Raw genomic sequence first — 17,967 nt, forward strand, 5'->3', positions numbered from 1 at the left:
GTTGAGGTTCCAGTGGGTTAAAAGGTTGGCACAAAATTGTGGGCTAAAGGGCCTGTACTGTGCTGTATGTTTGATGTTCATCATCCCTTCACCCTGTCCTGGTCAGCCTCTCACATGTCTCACATGTCCTTCGAAAATTAGCGAGGGCCAACACAGTTCGAGGATGTGCTCGAGTGCCATCTTGCACCTGGTGCTGACTAAGCCTAACTCGTCTGCCTTTGGACTGTGGGCGAAAGCCAGAGAACCTGGAGAACGTACAAACACCTTACTGACAGTGGTAGTAACTACACTAGCGCTGCAAAATGTAACGCTAACCATGTCGCCAACAGCGGTCGTACCATATCATTCAACCATCCCGGCTAAGCCTATTACTGCCAATTTTATCAAATTCTTGGACAAACTTTCCGAACAAAATCACCTCAAAGTAACTAGAAGTTGGAGCACAGGCAAACGTTCCATTGAGCTGAATTCAGCCGAAGCCAAATTCTCCTCTGACTAGGACAGAAGAATAAAACCAGGGATGTGTGCACACGCTCTGGGGTTGGGTTTCCTCAGATATGCCAATTTCCTTCCACACCCCACAGATGTACTAGATTAGCATGCATCAGTAGTGAAGAAGAATTCAGAAGAGAGACTGATGGATGTCTGAGAGGCGGTTCATTGTGTCACAGGAGTATTTATTTTATTTATTTAGAGATATAATGTGGAACAGGCCCTTCTGGCCTAACAACCTGCATCGCCCAGCAACACACCAATTTCACACTGGCTTAATTGCAGAACAATCTATAGTGACCAGTTAACCGGTACATCTTTGGACTGTGGGAGGAAACACAGTGACATGGAAAACATCCAAACAGTGCCAAAATTGAACTCCGACCTCTGGAACATCCGAGCTGTAACAGTGTCGTGCTAACCTCCACGCTATCGCGGCGCCCGCACAACATAAAAGAGGGAGAATGGAAGTACGCAGATAACCGCGTGGACCTGCCAGCTGATTGGTGGGGGTTAGAGTTCATACCTGTGATTCGTCCAATTCTGTTCCTTGCAGCTTTCCCAGCGAATCCTGCAACGTGGGCACCCAGGCTGTAGCCAATCAAATGCAACTTCCGAGGGGAAAAACGGGTCTCCCGCTGCAGTGGAAGAATTGCAAACAGAGTATTAAACAACTGCAGGACATACTGATCTACACACAGTGGCTGCTTTGTTAGGCACACCTGCTCATCAATGCAAATATCTAATCAGCCAATCATGTGGCAGCAACAGTGCATAAAAGCATGCAGACATGGTCAAGAGGTTCAGTTGTTGTTCAGACCAAACATCAGAATGGGGAAGAAATGTGATCTAAGTGACTTTGACTGGGGAATGATTGTTGGTGCCAGATGGGGTGGTTTGAGTATCTCAGAAACTGCTGATCTCCTGGGATTTTCATGCACAGCAGTCTCAAGTTTACAGAGAATGGTGTGAAAAACAAAAACACATCCAGTGACCAGCTGTTCTGTGGACAAAAATGCATTGTCAATGAGAGAGGTCAGAGGAGAATGGCCAGACTGGTTCAAACCAACAGGAAGACAACAGCAACTCAAATAACCATGTGTTACAACAGCGGAGTGCAGAAGAGCATCTCTGAATGCACAACATGTCGAACCTTGAAGTGGATGGGCTTGAAGTGAAGATCACGGACGTACATTCAGTGATCATTTTATTAGGTACAGGAGGTAACTAATGAAGCAGCCACTGAGTATAATTAAGCCTGTTATAGCAAGAGCTGGTAAAACTCTATCTTCCCCAGAACATACTGGTGTAACTCTACACTGCCATCATCAAGAGCATCCTCACGTTGGCCATTACTGTCTGGTTTGGTGCAGTATCCTCTCACAATGTATGAAAACTCCAGAGAACTGTCAAGGACAGCAGTAAAAGGCCATTGGCCGCAGTCTCCCACCACCACAGGATTTGTGTACGTCCAAGACAAAGATGTGGGCAGGAAAAATCATTGCAGATGTGACCCACCCAGCAAACTGCTTTTCATAAAGCTCCCTTCTGGAAAGCGCTATAGGGCTATTAAAACAAAAGCTTCACACTATTTTAAGTATTTCTTCCCCCAGTCAGTTAATCTGATCAACCATTCTAGTTAGTTCCCCACCTCCTCTATCCCCTGTCACTGCACTGAAAACATTTTAAACCACTTTTATAACATTGCTTATATAGTAAATACTTGCTGGGATTTATGCACATGTTGATCCATATTCATAATTTAATCTTCAATTATATATAATATTCTTATTTATTATTCTCTGAATGTTGTCTTTGTTGCAAGTCACACCCTGACCAAGGCACCACAGCAAATTCCTGATACTTGTAAATATACATGGTGAATAAAGCTGATCCTTGATTCTCCAAATAAATGCGTAACTAAATGCATCCCTATTGCCTACACAATATCCAAATTCTCTGCACAATTCATGTACGAGTTTAATAGCATCTAATGGTTAAGGCTACGTTTGCTGGCCAGCCTAACCACCCATAAAGCAGAAAAAAGTATGCAGACGGAAACACCAGAGCCCAGGGATGGGAAAGTCGACACAAAACGATGAACAGATACACCCACCCTGCTCATGGACTCTGTCCCACTCCCATCAGGGAGGAGGTTCCATAGCATCCACACCAGAACCACCAGACTTTAACACAGTTGCTTTCCCCAAGCAGCAAGGCTGATCAACACCTCCACCCACTGACCCACCCCTCCACACCCCCAACCACCACTACTTCATCATTTCCTGTCAATCACCTTATGTACAGACACTCCTGTCTTATGTCACTTTATGTGCATATAATCAATCTACGTATATAAGCTATCTTATGTATTACAGTTATTGTGCTTTTTATTATTAGTGTGTTCTTTATCTAACTCTGTTTTTTGTGCTGCAACAGACCTGTAGTAACAATTATTTTGTTCTCCTTTACACTGTGTACTGGAAATGACATTAAGCCATCTCGAAATGAAATGCTCAATATTTATTTTTGTTTGCACAATTTGTCTTTTGTATATTGGTTGTTTGACAGGTTTACTTTGGGTTTTCTTTGCAAATTTTATTTCAAGACTTTATTGTCTGCAAATCCCCACAGGAAAATGAATCTCAAAGCTGTACATGATCGCACAGAGGTACTTTGATAATAAATTTTTACTTTGACTTTGCGATTGCACACTTGAAGACAGATAATTATAGCTTAATTAAACCGAATGCATTAGATTTTGGAGAGGGGGTGTTTACATTCATTGTCCCAGATCATCACCATCACAAGGTCAAATGCAGAACAAATCTGCCTCCAGCTCAACCATCACTCCATCTAGGACTGCTTGCTGCTTACATCAGCCATCCCTGCAGCCTGAGAAATTATTTATTTTTAGTTTTATTTAGAGATACAGCACGGAACGGCCCCCTCCGGCTTAACAAGACGTGCTGCCCAGCAACCCACCGATTTAACCCTATCCTAATCACAGGAGAATTTACAATGACCAACGAACCGGTGCGTCTTTGGACTGTGGGAGGAAACCAGAGCACCCGGAGGAAACCTACACAGTCATGAGGACAAACAAACTCCTTAGTGTCGGAATTGAACTCTAAACTCTGATGACCCGATCTTAATAGTGGCGCACGAACCACAACGTTACCATGACGTCCTAACCTTAACCTGCCTGTGTCAAACTAGGCTCTACGCAACCGAGCTAGGAGAGTTCAAAGCCAAAACAGCAGCACAGCAATGCTGGCAGCTGAAGCTGGGTGTCATCGAGTTGCAGTGGCAATGGGAGAAGTTTGCTGGCTGCCCATCTCCACCTATATATAATTTTTAAACGTTAGAGCTGTTGGAGGGAACAACGTTCTGATTGGGTGGCTCTGAGCACCATTTCCTCAGCCCACTGCTTGTGAACAAATCAAAATAAGAGCATGAAAAAAGTTAATGATTCCACCAGACACAGTGAAAGTTGTGCACCTGTGGGATAATAATCACCATCGCTCATCAGTGCTGATCAAAAACAGAAAGCCATTGCACTGACGTACGTGCCCACTAAATGAGCTAAAGATTAAAGTCTTACACACTGCAGGCAGATAAAACCACACATCAAAGCAATGGAATGAGGCCATTCAGCCCATCGAGCCTGCCCTACCATTCAATCGTGGCTAATTTATTATCCCTTTCAATCCCATTCTCCTGCCTTCTCCACATAACCTTTGACACCCTGAGTAAATAAGAACATATCTACCTCAGTTTTCAATATACCCACTGACTTGCCACCACTGCTCTCTGTGACAATGAATTCCATAGGGTCAGCTCCGGCTGGCTGAAGAAATTTCTCACATCTCTCTTCCAAATGGACGTCCCTCTATCCTGAAGCTGTGCCGTCAGGTCCTAGACTTCCCCATGGTAGAAAGCATCCCTCCACGTCCATAATATCTATCCCTTTCAATATTTGTTGTTTCAATGAGATCCACCCACCCATTCTTCTGTGCTTCAGTGAGTACAGGATCAGTAAAAACTGCCCAGCACTTCACCAGCACCAGCCTACTCACCAACAAGGACACAGGTACAGGAAGTAAACATCCGGAAGGATCCCACCCACCCTGCTCATGGACTGTTTGTCCCACTCCCATCAGGGAGGAGGCTACGTAGCATCCACGTCAGGACCACCAGACACAAAAACAGTTCCTTTCCCCAAGCAGTGAGGCTGATCAACACCTCCACCCACTATCCCACCCCTCCACACCCCAACCACCACTACTTAACACTTCCTGTCAGTCACCTTATGCACAGACACTCCTGTGCCTAGTGTCACTTTATGGACATACAATCTATGTATATAAGCTAAATATGAGAGATTCTGCAGATGCTGGAAATCCAGAGCAACACATATAGATGGCTGGAGGAATCCAGGTCAGGCAGCATCCACAGAACTGAAGAAACAGTCAACGTTTCCGACCGAGACCCTTCTTCAGGGCTTGGTATATGAGATATCTTATTTATTCAATATACAAGGTATCTTATGTATTTCTATTTATCGTGCTTTTGTTATTATTGCATTCTATACCTTATTGTGACTTTCTGTGCTGCATTTGGTCTGGAGTAACAATTGTTTCATTCTCCTTCACAGCTGTGTACTGGAAATGACATTGAATAACCTTGAATCTTCAAACGCTCCTCATCTCTTATTTAAGTTAATTGACTATCTAGGTGCAATACTCCATGCGCTGAATCATATCAAACAGAAGTAGATCACAAAGGAGAAAAGGGCATTTCTTGGTTTTTCTCCTCCAAGAGGATTACACCCTTGCGGTGGTTTGGAGCGTGTGTGCCTCAATGACCCGCAGAGCTCTGTTGGCTGGAGTCAGGGCGTTTACGCTTTGGCTCGTGAAAGGGTCACCCATCCAAACAGGTCCAAGGGTAGAGGCCAAGCTAAGAGTGGTCCATTGGACCTCCAGGTTCAGGGTTACAACTCAGGGCTAACAATCCTGAGCAGTAAAACAAAATTGTTATGGAAACAGCAATGAAAATTCCTTCTACATCTGAGTGCGATGGTATTCCTGAGTCTCCACCCGGGACTCGCATGGCTGACAGTGGTGAAAACAGAAAGGAAGCTGCTGACACGACGAAGGAAGTCCTGAACACTGCTAGAGATGAAGGATCTTCACTGCTGCCCTAAATGCCCGCAGTTTATTAAGAACTCAGGACTTTGCTTTCCAGATGTTATAGGTAAAGGATTGTCAACAGTCCCCTCCCTTCTATCATAAGCTAATGATTAGAATTGCCGTGAGATTTGACAGCAGAAGTAGACCAGGGTTGTGGTCAAAGCCAGGGACAGCTGTGAGAACACAGACCAGTCCAGCATAGGTATAGGCCTTTTGGCCCAGAGAGTTGTGCCGAACCCAAATGGGCATCCTGGCTAATCCCCTCCACCTGCACAATGTTCATATTCTTCCATTTCACTCACATTCACGTGCCAACCTAAATATCTCTTAACATGTCCTAGTGCATCTGCCTCTACCACAGCCAGACAGCACATTTCAGGCACCCACCATCGCCCCTTGCATCTCCCTCGAAATGATTGCCTTTCACTTTAAATGCATGTCCCCCGGTATTCAACCCCAGGAAAATGATACTGTCTGTCTACTCTATTTCTGCACACAAATTAGCTATGAATAATTCTGCTCCAATGGAATCTTATTTCATATAGAACACTACAGCACAGTGCAGGCTCTTCTCTTGCACCACCGGTGTTGAAACCAGTGCACACATTCCTGAATGTGACCATCATCAGTCACTCAATCAAAAGTGTTTTCACAAGGCCTAGGAGTAGAACTGGGCCATTTGGCCCATCACGTCTGCTCTGCCATTCCATCATGGCTGATTTATTATCCCTTCCCACCCCATTCTCCTGCCTTCTCCCCATAACCTTTGATGCCCTGACTAATCAAGAACCTATCAACCTCCACTTTAAATATACCCAATGACCTGCTGTCCACAGCCATCTATGGCAATGAATTCCACAGATTCAACAACTTCTGGCAAAAGTAATTCCTCCTTAACTCTGTTCTAAAGGAATATTCCTCAATTACTAAATTACATTGCCTTTTCATGATCTCATACATTATTTCTCTGTTCATGACATGCTCGTTAGATATTCATTTCATCCATGATATTCTTTGCATCCTCCTCAAAAACCACATCTCTGCTGCTTCAATTCGTTTTATCATGTTACTGGATATTGTCCAACATTCTGAGCCATATAACATAACTGGATAAACGTAACATTTCAGTGCTCTGAGGCAGGTTGTCATGCCTAGGTTAGTGTTGGTCAGTATACTCTTCATTCTTGTAAAGGTGTCTTTTGCCATCCCTGTTCTTCTTTTGATGTCCATGTCACACCTGCCATCTGATGTCGCCCAGCTTCCTAAGCAGCAAAAGTTCCGTACTTGTTTATGTCTTCCCCGTTTATTCTCAGCCTGCAGATAGGATTCTCCTTTTTGAACATCACCATCCATTCTCTTTTTGTAATTGATAGATAGACCCATTTTTGCTCTTTCTTCAACAACTATATCAATTAAGTTTTGTAGTTCTTCCTCCGTACATGCAATTAACACAGTGTCATCCGCATATCTGAAATTACAGATGTTTTCACCACCAACTTTGATTCCCAAGATGTCTTATTTATTGTTTCACTATGCACATTAAACTCATCAGGGCAGAAAACACACCTGTGTCTAACGCCCCTCTTGATTTTCCTAAACTGACTCCATCCATCTCCATCTATTCTTACAACGGCAATTTGTTCCCAGTACAGATTTCTGATTAGGTGGAGATTCAACAACTTCTGGCTAAAGTAATTCCTCCATAACTCTGTTCTAAAGGAATATACCTCATTAAGATCGACACTCATTCCTTTACTCAAACTCCAGTGAGTACAGGCCCAGAGCCCTCAAACAATCGTCATATGTTAAACCCTTTCATTCCTGGAGCCACCAAATTCCACTGAGCATTACTGGACTCACATCATTTCAACCCAACCCACATCACTCCAAAAAGCCTTGGGCTGCACCCCCTTTTAGGGAGGAGACAACTACCATCAGGGATGAGATACAGGAGCCTGAAGACCCACACTCTGGAATTCATTGCCACAGACGGCTGTGGAGGTTAAGTCATTGTGTATATTTAAAGTGGAAACTAATAGTTTCCTGATTAGTCAGGGTGTGAAAGGTTACAGGGATAAGGCAGGAGAATGGGGTTGAGAGGGATAGTAAATCAGCCATGATTTGGAGACTTAATAGGTTGAATGGTCTAATTCTGCTCCTATACGGTCTGAAAAAGGGGTACACACCAGTTATCCCCCTCCATTCTATCAAAGGGTTGCCAGCTCAGTCAGCTCCATCATGGGAACCACCCTCCCTATAAAGGACATCTTCAAAAGGTGATGCTTTAAGAAGGTAACATCCATCATTAAGGATCCTCACTACCTGGGACATAACCATTTCTTACCACCGTCAGGGAGGAGGTCCAGGAGTCTGAAGATGCACACACTCAATATTTTAGGAACAGCTTCTTCCCCTCTGCCATCAGATTTCTAAACGATGCACGAACACTACCTCACTACTTTGGTCTCTTTGCACCAATTTATTTTTCTTATATTTCTTATTGGAACATACTTACTTTTAAGCATTGCACTGTAGCACTGCCACAAAACAGCACATTTCATGACGTACGAAGTATGTCAGTGATAATAAACCTGACTCTGAATTACACACACAGAACGCTGGAGAAACTCAGCAGGTCAGGCAGCATCTATGGACAGGAAAACAGATCCTTCACCTCGGCCCATCCACCTGGTCTCAAACACGTATCATCTTCTAGCTTGTTCTCCTTCCCCAACCCCCACCTTCTATTTCTGGTATATTCCCAGTTCCTTTACAGCCCTGATAAAGGGTCTCAGCCCGAGATGACGACTTGTTTTCTCTTTCCTGTGGGTGCTGCCCGACCTGCTGGGTTCCTCCAGCATTTTGTGTGTGCTGCTCTGAATTCCCAGCCCCTGCAGAATCTCCAGCTTCCGATCCTGAATGCCTACGTGAGGGCTCTGAAGATTTACCTCCAGCCAATCGATCAAGACAGCAACTTCCTTCCCGACCTCCTTGGAGTTGTTGACCGCCACTGGGTAAAGCTGATGTGCACGGTCCAGCCAGTTTGCCACGATGATGTTGGCGTGGGCTTCTTGCTTTTGTAAGGCTTTAACCATACCGCTGATCCAGGATTCCATCAACCCTGTTGTCTACAAAGCAAAACAACAATTATAAAAAGGGACACAGCCTCACCTTCCATGGACGGTCTCTTCAGTGAAATGTGAAGAGTTTAAGTTCTCTCCTTTATTGTAAAGATACAGCGTAGAACAGGCCTCTCCAGCCCAATGAGCCGTGCCACCCAGAAACCCAACATTTAACGCTGGCCTAATGGCAGAACAGTTTATAATCTACTAAGCAGCAAGTCTTTGGACAGTGGGAGGGCCCTGCAGGAAACCCACATACTCACAGCAAGGATGTACAAACTTCTTGCAAGCCGTGTCATAATTGAACTCCGACACCCCAAATTGTAATATCTCTGCGCTAACCACCACGTTGCCATGGTAGCGATGTCTTCTCCCATTTCCACAATGAGGGCAACTACCTATGACACACACTTGGTGACCACTTCATTGGAAAACTCCTAACCAAATAAAGCAGCCACTGAGTGTGTGCGCATGGTCCTCTGCCCACCCACTTCAAGGTTTGGTATGTTGTGCTTTCCCAGACACCCGTCTGCACACCACACGGTTATCCGAGTTACTGTCGCCTTCCTGTCAGCTTGAACCTGTCTGGCCATTCTCCTCTGACCTCTCTCACTAACAAGGCATTTTCACCCACAGAATTGCCACTCACTGGATGATTTTTGTTTTTCCTCACCATTCTCTGTAAACTCTAGAGACTGTCATGTATGAAAATCCCAGGGGATCAGCAGTTTCTCAGATACTCTGGCACCAACAATCATTCCACAGTCAAAGTCACTTAGATCACATTTCTTCCCCATTCTGACATTTGTTCTGAACAACAACTGAACCTCTTGACCATGTCTGCATGCTTTTATGCATTGAGTTGCTGCCACACGATTGGCTGATTAGATATTACATAAACAACATGTACCTCTAAAGTACCCACCAAGTGTCGTTGACTTGGTGCCTGTTATTCAGACCTCACATCAGAATGGGGAAATGTGATCCAAGTGGAATAATTTACCTGAGCCAGTTTATACACAGAGTAAGCGCAAAGAAGGTCAAACTCAGGTCATACAATACAATTTATAGGCATTAGAGCAGGGGCAGCTCAGCACATACTTTTCATTGCTAGTATCAGTAACACCAGCCAGCTGACATCAGATGAATAGCATTCATTAAGCCACATGCATCATTCGCATAAGGGCAAACATTCACACTCGGAGGATCTCACCAGTTAATGCCCCCTCTCCACTCAATGACCGACTATACATTTTGGTGAAGGGTCTCGGCCCAAAACATCAACTCTCGACTCATTTCCGTTGCCTGACCTGCTGAGTTCCTCCAGCATTTTGTGTGCGTTACTCTAGATTTCCAGCATCTAAGGAATCTTGTGTCTATACATTTTGACCTGCCTTATAAGGTTTAATCTAATCTGCTGAATCTTATATTAGATTAAGGTAAGATTAGTTTTATTTGTCATATGTACATTGAAATATACATCGCTTGTGTCAAATCAAATCAGTGAGGGCTGTGCTGGGGGCAGCCCGCAAATTTCACCATGTTTCTGGCACCAACACTAGAACATAAGAAATCGGAGCAGGAGTCGGCCTTTTGACCCATCGAGCCTGCTCCGCCATTCAATAAGATCACGGCTGACCTGGCCATGGACTCATCTCCACCTACCTGCCTTCTCCCCACAACCCTCAATTCCCCTACTATGCAAAAATCTGTCCAAACTTGTCTGAAATATTTACCGAGGAAGCCTCTGCTGCTTCATTGGGCAGGGCCCACAACTCACTAACCATAATCGGTACATCTTTGGAATGAGGGAAGGAATTGGAGGACCCAGAAGAAGCCCAAGGGTTCACTGGGAGAACGTACAAATTCCTTACAGTCAGCGGCAGAAATCAGACTGGGATCTTAGAGCCGACGCTGTAAAGCGTTGAGCTAACCACTATATTACCGTGCTACCTTTAAACGTGGCACCTATGGCCATACAATATGGAAATGTGTGGCTAGTCAGTGTAAAGTCTACCATACAGACAGCTGTGGAGGCAAAGCCATTGGGTATATCTAAAGCACAGGTTGATAGTTCAAGTTTCATTGTCATTCAACCACACACGAATATCCATGAATACAGACAAACGAAACTGTTCCTCCTGGGCAAAACAGTCACAGACAGCACAAGGCACATATAAACATGAGTAAAATACAATCACCCAAAAAAATATATAGTCCAAAACCCTTTCCGTGAACATTGCAGCAGTCTGCAGTCGAACACAATACAGCTTCACCTCTACTAAGTGAGCACTGAGTCCAGCTGGGCCAGGGCACAACCTTTGACACCCTAACCAAACCCTATTCCTATACAGCAATAGGTTCTTGATTAGTCTGTGTCAGGTTATGGAGAGAAGGCAGCAGAGCAGACACGAATGGCCAAATGGCATAATTCTGTTTCTATGTCTTTCAAGTCAATTTCTATGTAGGTCTCTTAAACTATATCATATAATAAATTGAAAGTTAAAATCTGAAGTGATAACAGCTGGCAAAAATGTTATGTGCTTTGAACCACAACAGCAGTAATGTCATAGAATCGTTGAGTACTACAGCACAGAAACAGGCCCTTCAGCCCATCTAAACCATGCAAATCTATTATTTTGCCTCATCCCATTGACCCACACCCAGACCATAGTCCTCCATACCCCTCTCATCCACATAGCTATCCAAATTTCTCTTAAATGTTGAAGTTGAAGGAGGCAGTAGAATGGAACTGAGAGGGATATGAATGAGATCTGTTGAATGACAGAGCAGATGTGATAGGCTGAGCGGCTTAATTCTGCTTCCATGTCTTATTGTTTAAGGTTACACTTGGCAAGATGGGTAAGACAGTGGGAAAGCTGCATCGTCAGGCAGAATGGAGGGCAATAAACATTTCAGGCCAAGACCCTTCATCAGAACTGGAAAGGAAGGGGTAAGAAGCCAGAATAAGGTGGTGGGAGGTGGGGGTGGGGGAGGAGGACAAGCTGGAAGGTAATAGGTCATGCCGGCTGGGTAGGGGAGGGGGAATGAAGTAAGAAGCTGGGAGGTGATAGGTGGAAAAGGTAAAGGTGAAGGGTTGGAGAAGGAGAAATGTGCCCTCTATACCAGGCAGATCCGGATGAATCTCTTCCGCACCCCCTCCAAAGCCTTGACATCATTCCTATAATCGGACAACCAGAACAGTATGCAACACTCAACCATCTCCCGCTTTCCGCAGGGATCGCTCCCTTCTCCAACCATCCCTCCCCACTGATCTCCCTCCTGTCACTTACCCTGAAAAGCAGATCTTCCAGTGGCCACCCATTTCAATTCTGCATCCCAATCCCAGATTTCAGTCCGTGTCCTCCTCTACCACCATGAGACCTCACTCCGGTGGGAAGAACAACATTATGTATTCTGTCAAATAGGCAGCCCCCAACCTGATGGCACGAACATCGATTTCTTGAACTTCCACTATTTGCCCCTCCAGAATAAACATCGACTGTTTATTCATTTCCATAGATGCTTCCTGACCTGCTGAGTGCCTTCAGGGTTTTGTATGTGTTGCTCTAAAATTGATTTAGTTTAATTTTAAGGCCTCAAGACATAGGAGCTGAATTAAGCCATTTGGCCCATCGAGACTTCTCATCAATTCCATTACGGCTGATTTATTATCCCTCTTAACCCTTTCTGCTGGAGAGAGGTTATTTTCTCCATAACCTTTGACACCCTGGCTAATCAAAAACCTATCAATCTCCATTTTAAATATACACTAATTTTTAAAATCTAACCGGGTTTCTTGTAAAAATTGGTAACAATTGATGATAAACTTCTGTGTTTCTTGGGAAAGCCACTCATCTGGTGTCACGTGAGGCTGCTATGAGTGGGTTCTTCACTGCACCAGTACATCCCTGTACTTGCAACAACCTTGACTCGACTTTGAAAAGAATGCAGATGACGAAGAGTTGAAATTAAAATAAAAGGTTGTATACACTCAGCTGGTTGGGTAACGTGTGTAAACAGAAAGAAAGGGGTTAATATTTCAGGTTTCATCAGATCGACAGTCTTCATCTTCCTGTAAAGTGGCAGCAGCATGGCACAGCGACCTCTCCGGGCACAAGCATAGGTGTAATCTGTTCATCCTTTATGATCGCCAGACCCTGCTGGATATTCAGAACATCAGGGTCTGCTGCTCTACGCCGACAATGAGTTGCCAGATAGTGGAGGAGCTATCATAATGATGTGTGTAACATGTGCCTTGTGCTCTGCATGACTGTGGCTACAGCGTTTCGTTGTTTCATTTGGCTGTATTCGCGTATGATTGAATGATAATTAAACTTGAAATATTGTTGACTTCTTCCTTTACTCTTCAGCCTAGCCTGCAGAACATTTCCAAAACCCTAGCCTCCCTGCAGCTAATTTAGTGATCGGGGTTCTAGCAGACACAGCGTCTGACATTTGAGTTTAGGAAGAGGACATGATGAGAAGCAAAAAATAGGGTGATGTGCAGTCACGTCACGCACTCCCAATCTAGGTCGAATCCTGCAGCCACGTTTATGTCGGAAAGTGCAGTCAGTGGCCACTTTATTAGCAGCACCTGCTCACTGATACAAATATCTAATCAGCCAATCATGTGACAACAACTCAAAATATAAAAGCATGTAGACATGGTCAAGTGGTTCAGACCAAACATGAGAACGGGGAAAAAATGTGATCTAAGTGACTTTGACCATGGAATTATTGTTGGTGCCAGATGGGGTAGTTTGAGTATCTTAGAAACTGCTGATCTCCTGGGATTGTCACACACAACAGTTATAGAGTTTACAGAGAATTGTGTGAGAAACAAAGACAAACTTTGACATTGGTATGGGGGCACCAGGGCACAGGGCTTTTGAAGAACACTTGCCCATGCTTCAGGGACAAGTTTGGATTTAGCAGACTGGGTAACTCACCGTCCAACCATGAATGATAATGAACGTTGTGGAAGTCATATTGAAGTTGCATTTCTGCAGACTGTCGCCTACACCTGCAATGATGGCACAGTCCTTTCCACCTGCATTTGTCGAACTGTGAAGGTTAAATTTGGTCTGAATCGTTCTGTAAAGTTGATCTGGGTTATCCTCATGCAACACATCCTGAACAGCTTTGCCTGTAAGGAACACACAGGAAGGTCAGTTTGTACAACTACTGTTAAGGTTGTAGCTAAACTGACATAAAATAAAACTGGACTCAGAATTCAACATGGATAACTGGTCTTAAACCCCAAGGCTGTGTATTGTCTAGAGGCAGAAAGAGATTCAAGGATTTCTCAGTGACATTGGACTGGGCTGAGTAGACAATTCTGAAGCCTTAAACTGTGAAGTTCAAATCAGCTTAATTAATGTATTATCTCGGCAGTATACATTGCTTCTCCTTTTTTTTAAAAAAAAGGTAAAAAGTGGCGAACAGTTCAAACATGTAGATGCAAATACTGGACTTTTTGCGTATAGAATCAAAGATCGAAAAAAGGAGAGAGAAAAACTGAAAGAAAAAAATAAGAAGATAATTTCAAGTTCAAGTTTATCGTCATCTGACAGTACTTATGTGCAGCCAAACGAAACAATGTTCCTGCAGACCACAGTGCACCCGGAAAACACAAATCAGATCAGAATTTGGTTTAATATCATTGGCATATGTCAAGAGATTTGTTGTTATGCTGCAGCACAAAATAAAAACCTAATTACAGTAAGTAAATTACTAGTAAATCAGCAGTGCAGAAAGAGTAAGAATTAGTGCACATGGGTTTAGTGTTCTTTCGGAAATCTGAAAAGAGGCTGTGCCTCCTCCCTGACGGTAGCAATGAGAGGAGCGTGTGTCCTGTGCTGAGGGTGTGTGGGCTGCAGGGCTTTGACAGGTTTCTGAAGGTCGGAGCATCAAAGGTTCCGGGGAGAAGTCAGGAGACAGAAAATAAACCGGCCGAATGGCTGCGGGAGTGGGGGGCAAGTCATTGGAGATAGTTAAATTCCTTACAGACAGCTGCGGGAGTTGAACCCCAATCACTGGTCCCAATAGCGTTACGCGACCCTGATGCCCATTTTCTTAACGGGGATCTTGCATCAGATTAAGGTAAAAATAAAAAGTGCTTTTATTTGTCACAAACAAGAGAAAATCTGCAGATGCTGGAAATCCAAGCAACACACACAAAATGCTGGAGGAACTCAGCAGGCCAGGCAGCATCTATGGAAAAGAGAACAGTCGTCGGTTCGGCCCGAGACCCTACCGCAAGGGTCCTGGACTGATCTGAACCGTCGTTTGCGATGGACTGGGGGCACATGATCTTTAAAGAAAACATATCTGAAAAACAATACTTCCAACCTGGCAGACATGAACAAATGTGCAGCATTTCAAAGGCGTGGTTGAGGATGCGGTCCAGTCAAGTGTTACCTATGAGCTTCCAGTTCGCAGTCCGAAAACCCCACGTGCTTAAACACTCCCGACACGCGTTCCTCCTCAGGGAACCGCGTCGCCCAGGGAGAGACTACAAGCCCGTTCAGCCCATCGAGCCTGCTCCACCATTCCAGGGGCTGATTTACTATCTCTTTCAACCCCATTCTTCTGCTTTCCACTCCACCCGACTAATCAAGAACCTATCAGTTTCCACCTTAACGACACCCAATAACTTGGTCCCACATCCACTCCTAGCAACGAGCTCCACGGATTCACCACTCTCCGGCTAAAGAAGTTCCTCCTCACCTCAGTTCTAAATCGACGTTTCCCTATTATATATTGAAGTCAAATAATAATCATAAGAGATCCTGCAGATGCTGGCGATTCTGTGCAACACACACACACACACACATACAAAATGCTGGAAGGACCCAGCAGGTCAGGCAACTGATTTACGGAGTGGCTTCAACATTATGTGAGTGTGGTTCGGCGGGAGAGTGTTTGCCGTCAACAGAAGAAGGGAGAGTGATTTTCAACTTTCATCACACTCCAAACCTGACCGGGAGACTGGTCACGGCAGCAATCTCAGAATATCCGGGGAGTACGTTGGCTGTCCAACAGTAACGGGAAACCTGTACGGGAGGGTTTTTTAAAGTGGAAAGGCCGGCAGTTCCACTCTCTCAGCCTCGGAAGTCCAGATGCAGGGGTACGGTCAGGAGTCACAAAATGGGGGCCTGGATGGACATGACTTCTTTGCCTGGCTTTGCCCTGCCCTGCCCTGCCCTCTCGGAGCGTCACAGAGCCGCCTCGCATCTGCCCTGATTTCACATGCTGGGACGGGCGTGCCTCTGGGAGGCCCTCTGGTTCCTCCCGCCTGGCTGAGCACACCTGTCGAAGCAGCGTGCCGGGGTGTGGCTGCTGTCGCGTGCAAACAGGTAGCTGGAGCCACAGGTGTGAGAGCCGAGTGTCCGGTGGGGGCCCGTTCCCCAGAGATGCTCCCCCTCCCTGGACACCCCATCCGCAGCGAGATCCGACGACCGGGAGGGCGGGCTTGCAAAGCTTTGCTCCACAAGGCGCAGAGAGTGTCACGGTCACCTGCCTTGTGACAACTACTCGTACCACGGGACCCGGCCTCCCGAGATCGGGAGAGTAGAACTGTCCCCGATTTACACACCAAAAACTCTCCCGCACAGGTGCTCTGTCATTCCTGTCCGGGCAACCAACAACTCAAAGGGTTAAAACGAATGACTATCTTGCGCGATGGGAAATTCTGAGGTGGCGAGACATTATTTCTGAAAAGTTTCCAATGCCACACTTTGTGCACAATGGAACATAACCGGTTTAAACAAAATAATTAATTATAATTATATTATCATACAAAATAATTAAGTTAATTATAATGTTAAAGTGCATCCTTACCAGTGGGTGCACCCTTGGAAGTTTGCTCTGCGAAACCGGTAGAAAGCACAGACAGAAGACTGACACACAGTGTGAAGCTGTTCATCGCAATCTCGCTGGGAGTCGGATTTAATCAATAAACCATCGCGGCGGAACAGCCAGCGAGCCAAGCCGAGCGGGGTGATCTCTAAAGTTTATGCAAACTGTGCCCCTCGGCTCTAACTTCTCAAAGGGGCGCGTTGCAATTTTTTTTCAGCCAAAGCTACTCTTGCTTTTTAAGCATTTTCAGTCACCCGACATAGAGATTTGACTAATTTATTCAGCTACTGCTTTCTGGATTGGTCGAACCCAGGAGGCGGAGTCCGGTTTATTCAAAAGGTTGAATGATGTTCCGGCTGCATTAGGGTCAGGAGCAAATACTCCAGATCTCATAATCCCCCGTCACAAGCAAAGATGCAAGTTTGAGTCACGGCTCCTGAAGAAGACAAACTTCTTAGAAGACTGTGTAATCTGATTTCAATTATAGATATCATTCCGATTAGCGTGAATTTGGACAAGCGACATTCCACGGGCATGAGTTTTCAGTTAAATGAGGTGGAATTTACGCAGTGAAGCATTGGGACCCCGCTATCTCCAAAAAAGCATAAAACGGAGGAACAGATTTAGACCAATCGGACCGTCAAGTCTTCCACCATTAATCATTACCCCTCTCCTGCCTTCTCTCCGCCAGCTTTGACATCCTGACTAATCAAGAACCTACCAGCCTCCACTTTAAATATACCCAATGGGTTGGCCTCCAGAGCTAATTGTGGCAATGAATTCCACAGATTCACCACCCTCTGGCTAAAGAAATCCCTCCTCATCTCCGTTTAAGTGGATGTCCTATTCCGAGGCTATGTCCTCTGTCCTAGACTTCCCACTATAGGAAACTTCCACACTATCCAGGCCTTTCAATGAGATCCTCCCTCATTCTTCGAAACCCCAGAGCCATCAAACACTCCTCATACGTTAACCCTTTCATTCCCAGAAGAACCTCCTCTGGACTCTCTCCAATACCAGCACACAGAAACCCTACAGCACAATACAGGCCCTTCGGCCTGTTAAGAGGGCTCAAAGCTGTCTCGGGCGTGACCTTTGCCAGTCTTTACTGGGCTTGCATTAACTTATAGCGCAACAATCAGACAGGAAGAAATAAAGAAGGAAAGACATTCCTGAAATGAAAAGAGAAGGCGGGGGCAGGAAGTGAAATTGCTGCGGGATTCGGCCGCGAGGTAATTTCACAAATTGCGCAATGTATGCTGCCGAACCAGGTTCCGCACCTGCAACGATAGAAAACA

The 17,967-nt window shown here is 45.1% G+C and overlaps 1 protein-coding gene across 3 annotated transcripts in view; it reads right to left on the reverse strand.

Moving 5' to 3' along the window:
* The window catches only part of LOC132405037 (putative endothelial lipase), a 51,858-nt gene extending 34,966 nt beyond the window's left edge, over positions 1–16,892 (reverse strand). The window contains exons 1-4 of one of the 3 annotated variants that reach the window (XM_059989742.1): positions 16,652–16,891; positions 13,759–13,955; positions 8,633–8,812; positions 1,019–1,130 (exon numbers count right to left, since the gene is read on the reverse strand). In XM_059989742.1, the coding sequence (XP_059845725.1) occupies positions 1,019–1,130; positions 8,633–8,812; positions 13,759–13,955; positions 16,652–16,736 (574 nt within the window). In that variant the 5' untranslated portion in view covers positions 16,737–16,891. Of the gene's footprint in view, positions 1–1,018; positions 1,131–8,632; positions 8,813–13,758; positions 13,956–16,651 lie in introns of all 3 variants that reach the window. The other 2 variants (XM_059989743.1, XM_059989744.1) reach the window with 2 other exon arrangements.
* Positions 16,893–17,967: the final 1,075 nt, after the last annotated feature.

The sequence above is a fragment of the Hypanus sabinus genome, chromosome 14, assembly GCF_030144855.1.
Source record: "Hypanus sabinus isolate sHypSab1 chromosome 14, sHypSab1.hap1, whole genome shotgun sequence".
Lineage (NCBI taxonomy): Eukaryota > Metazoa > Chordata > Chondrichthyes > Myliobatiformes > Dasyatidae > Hypanus > Hypanus sabinus.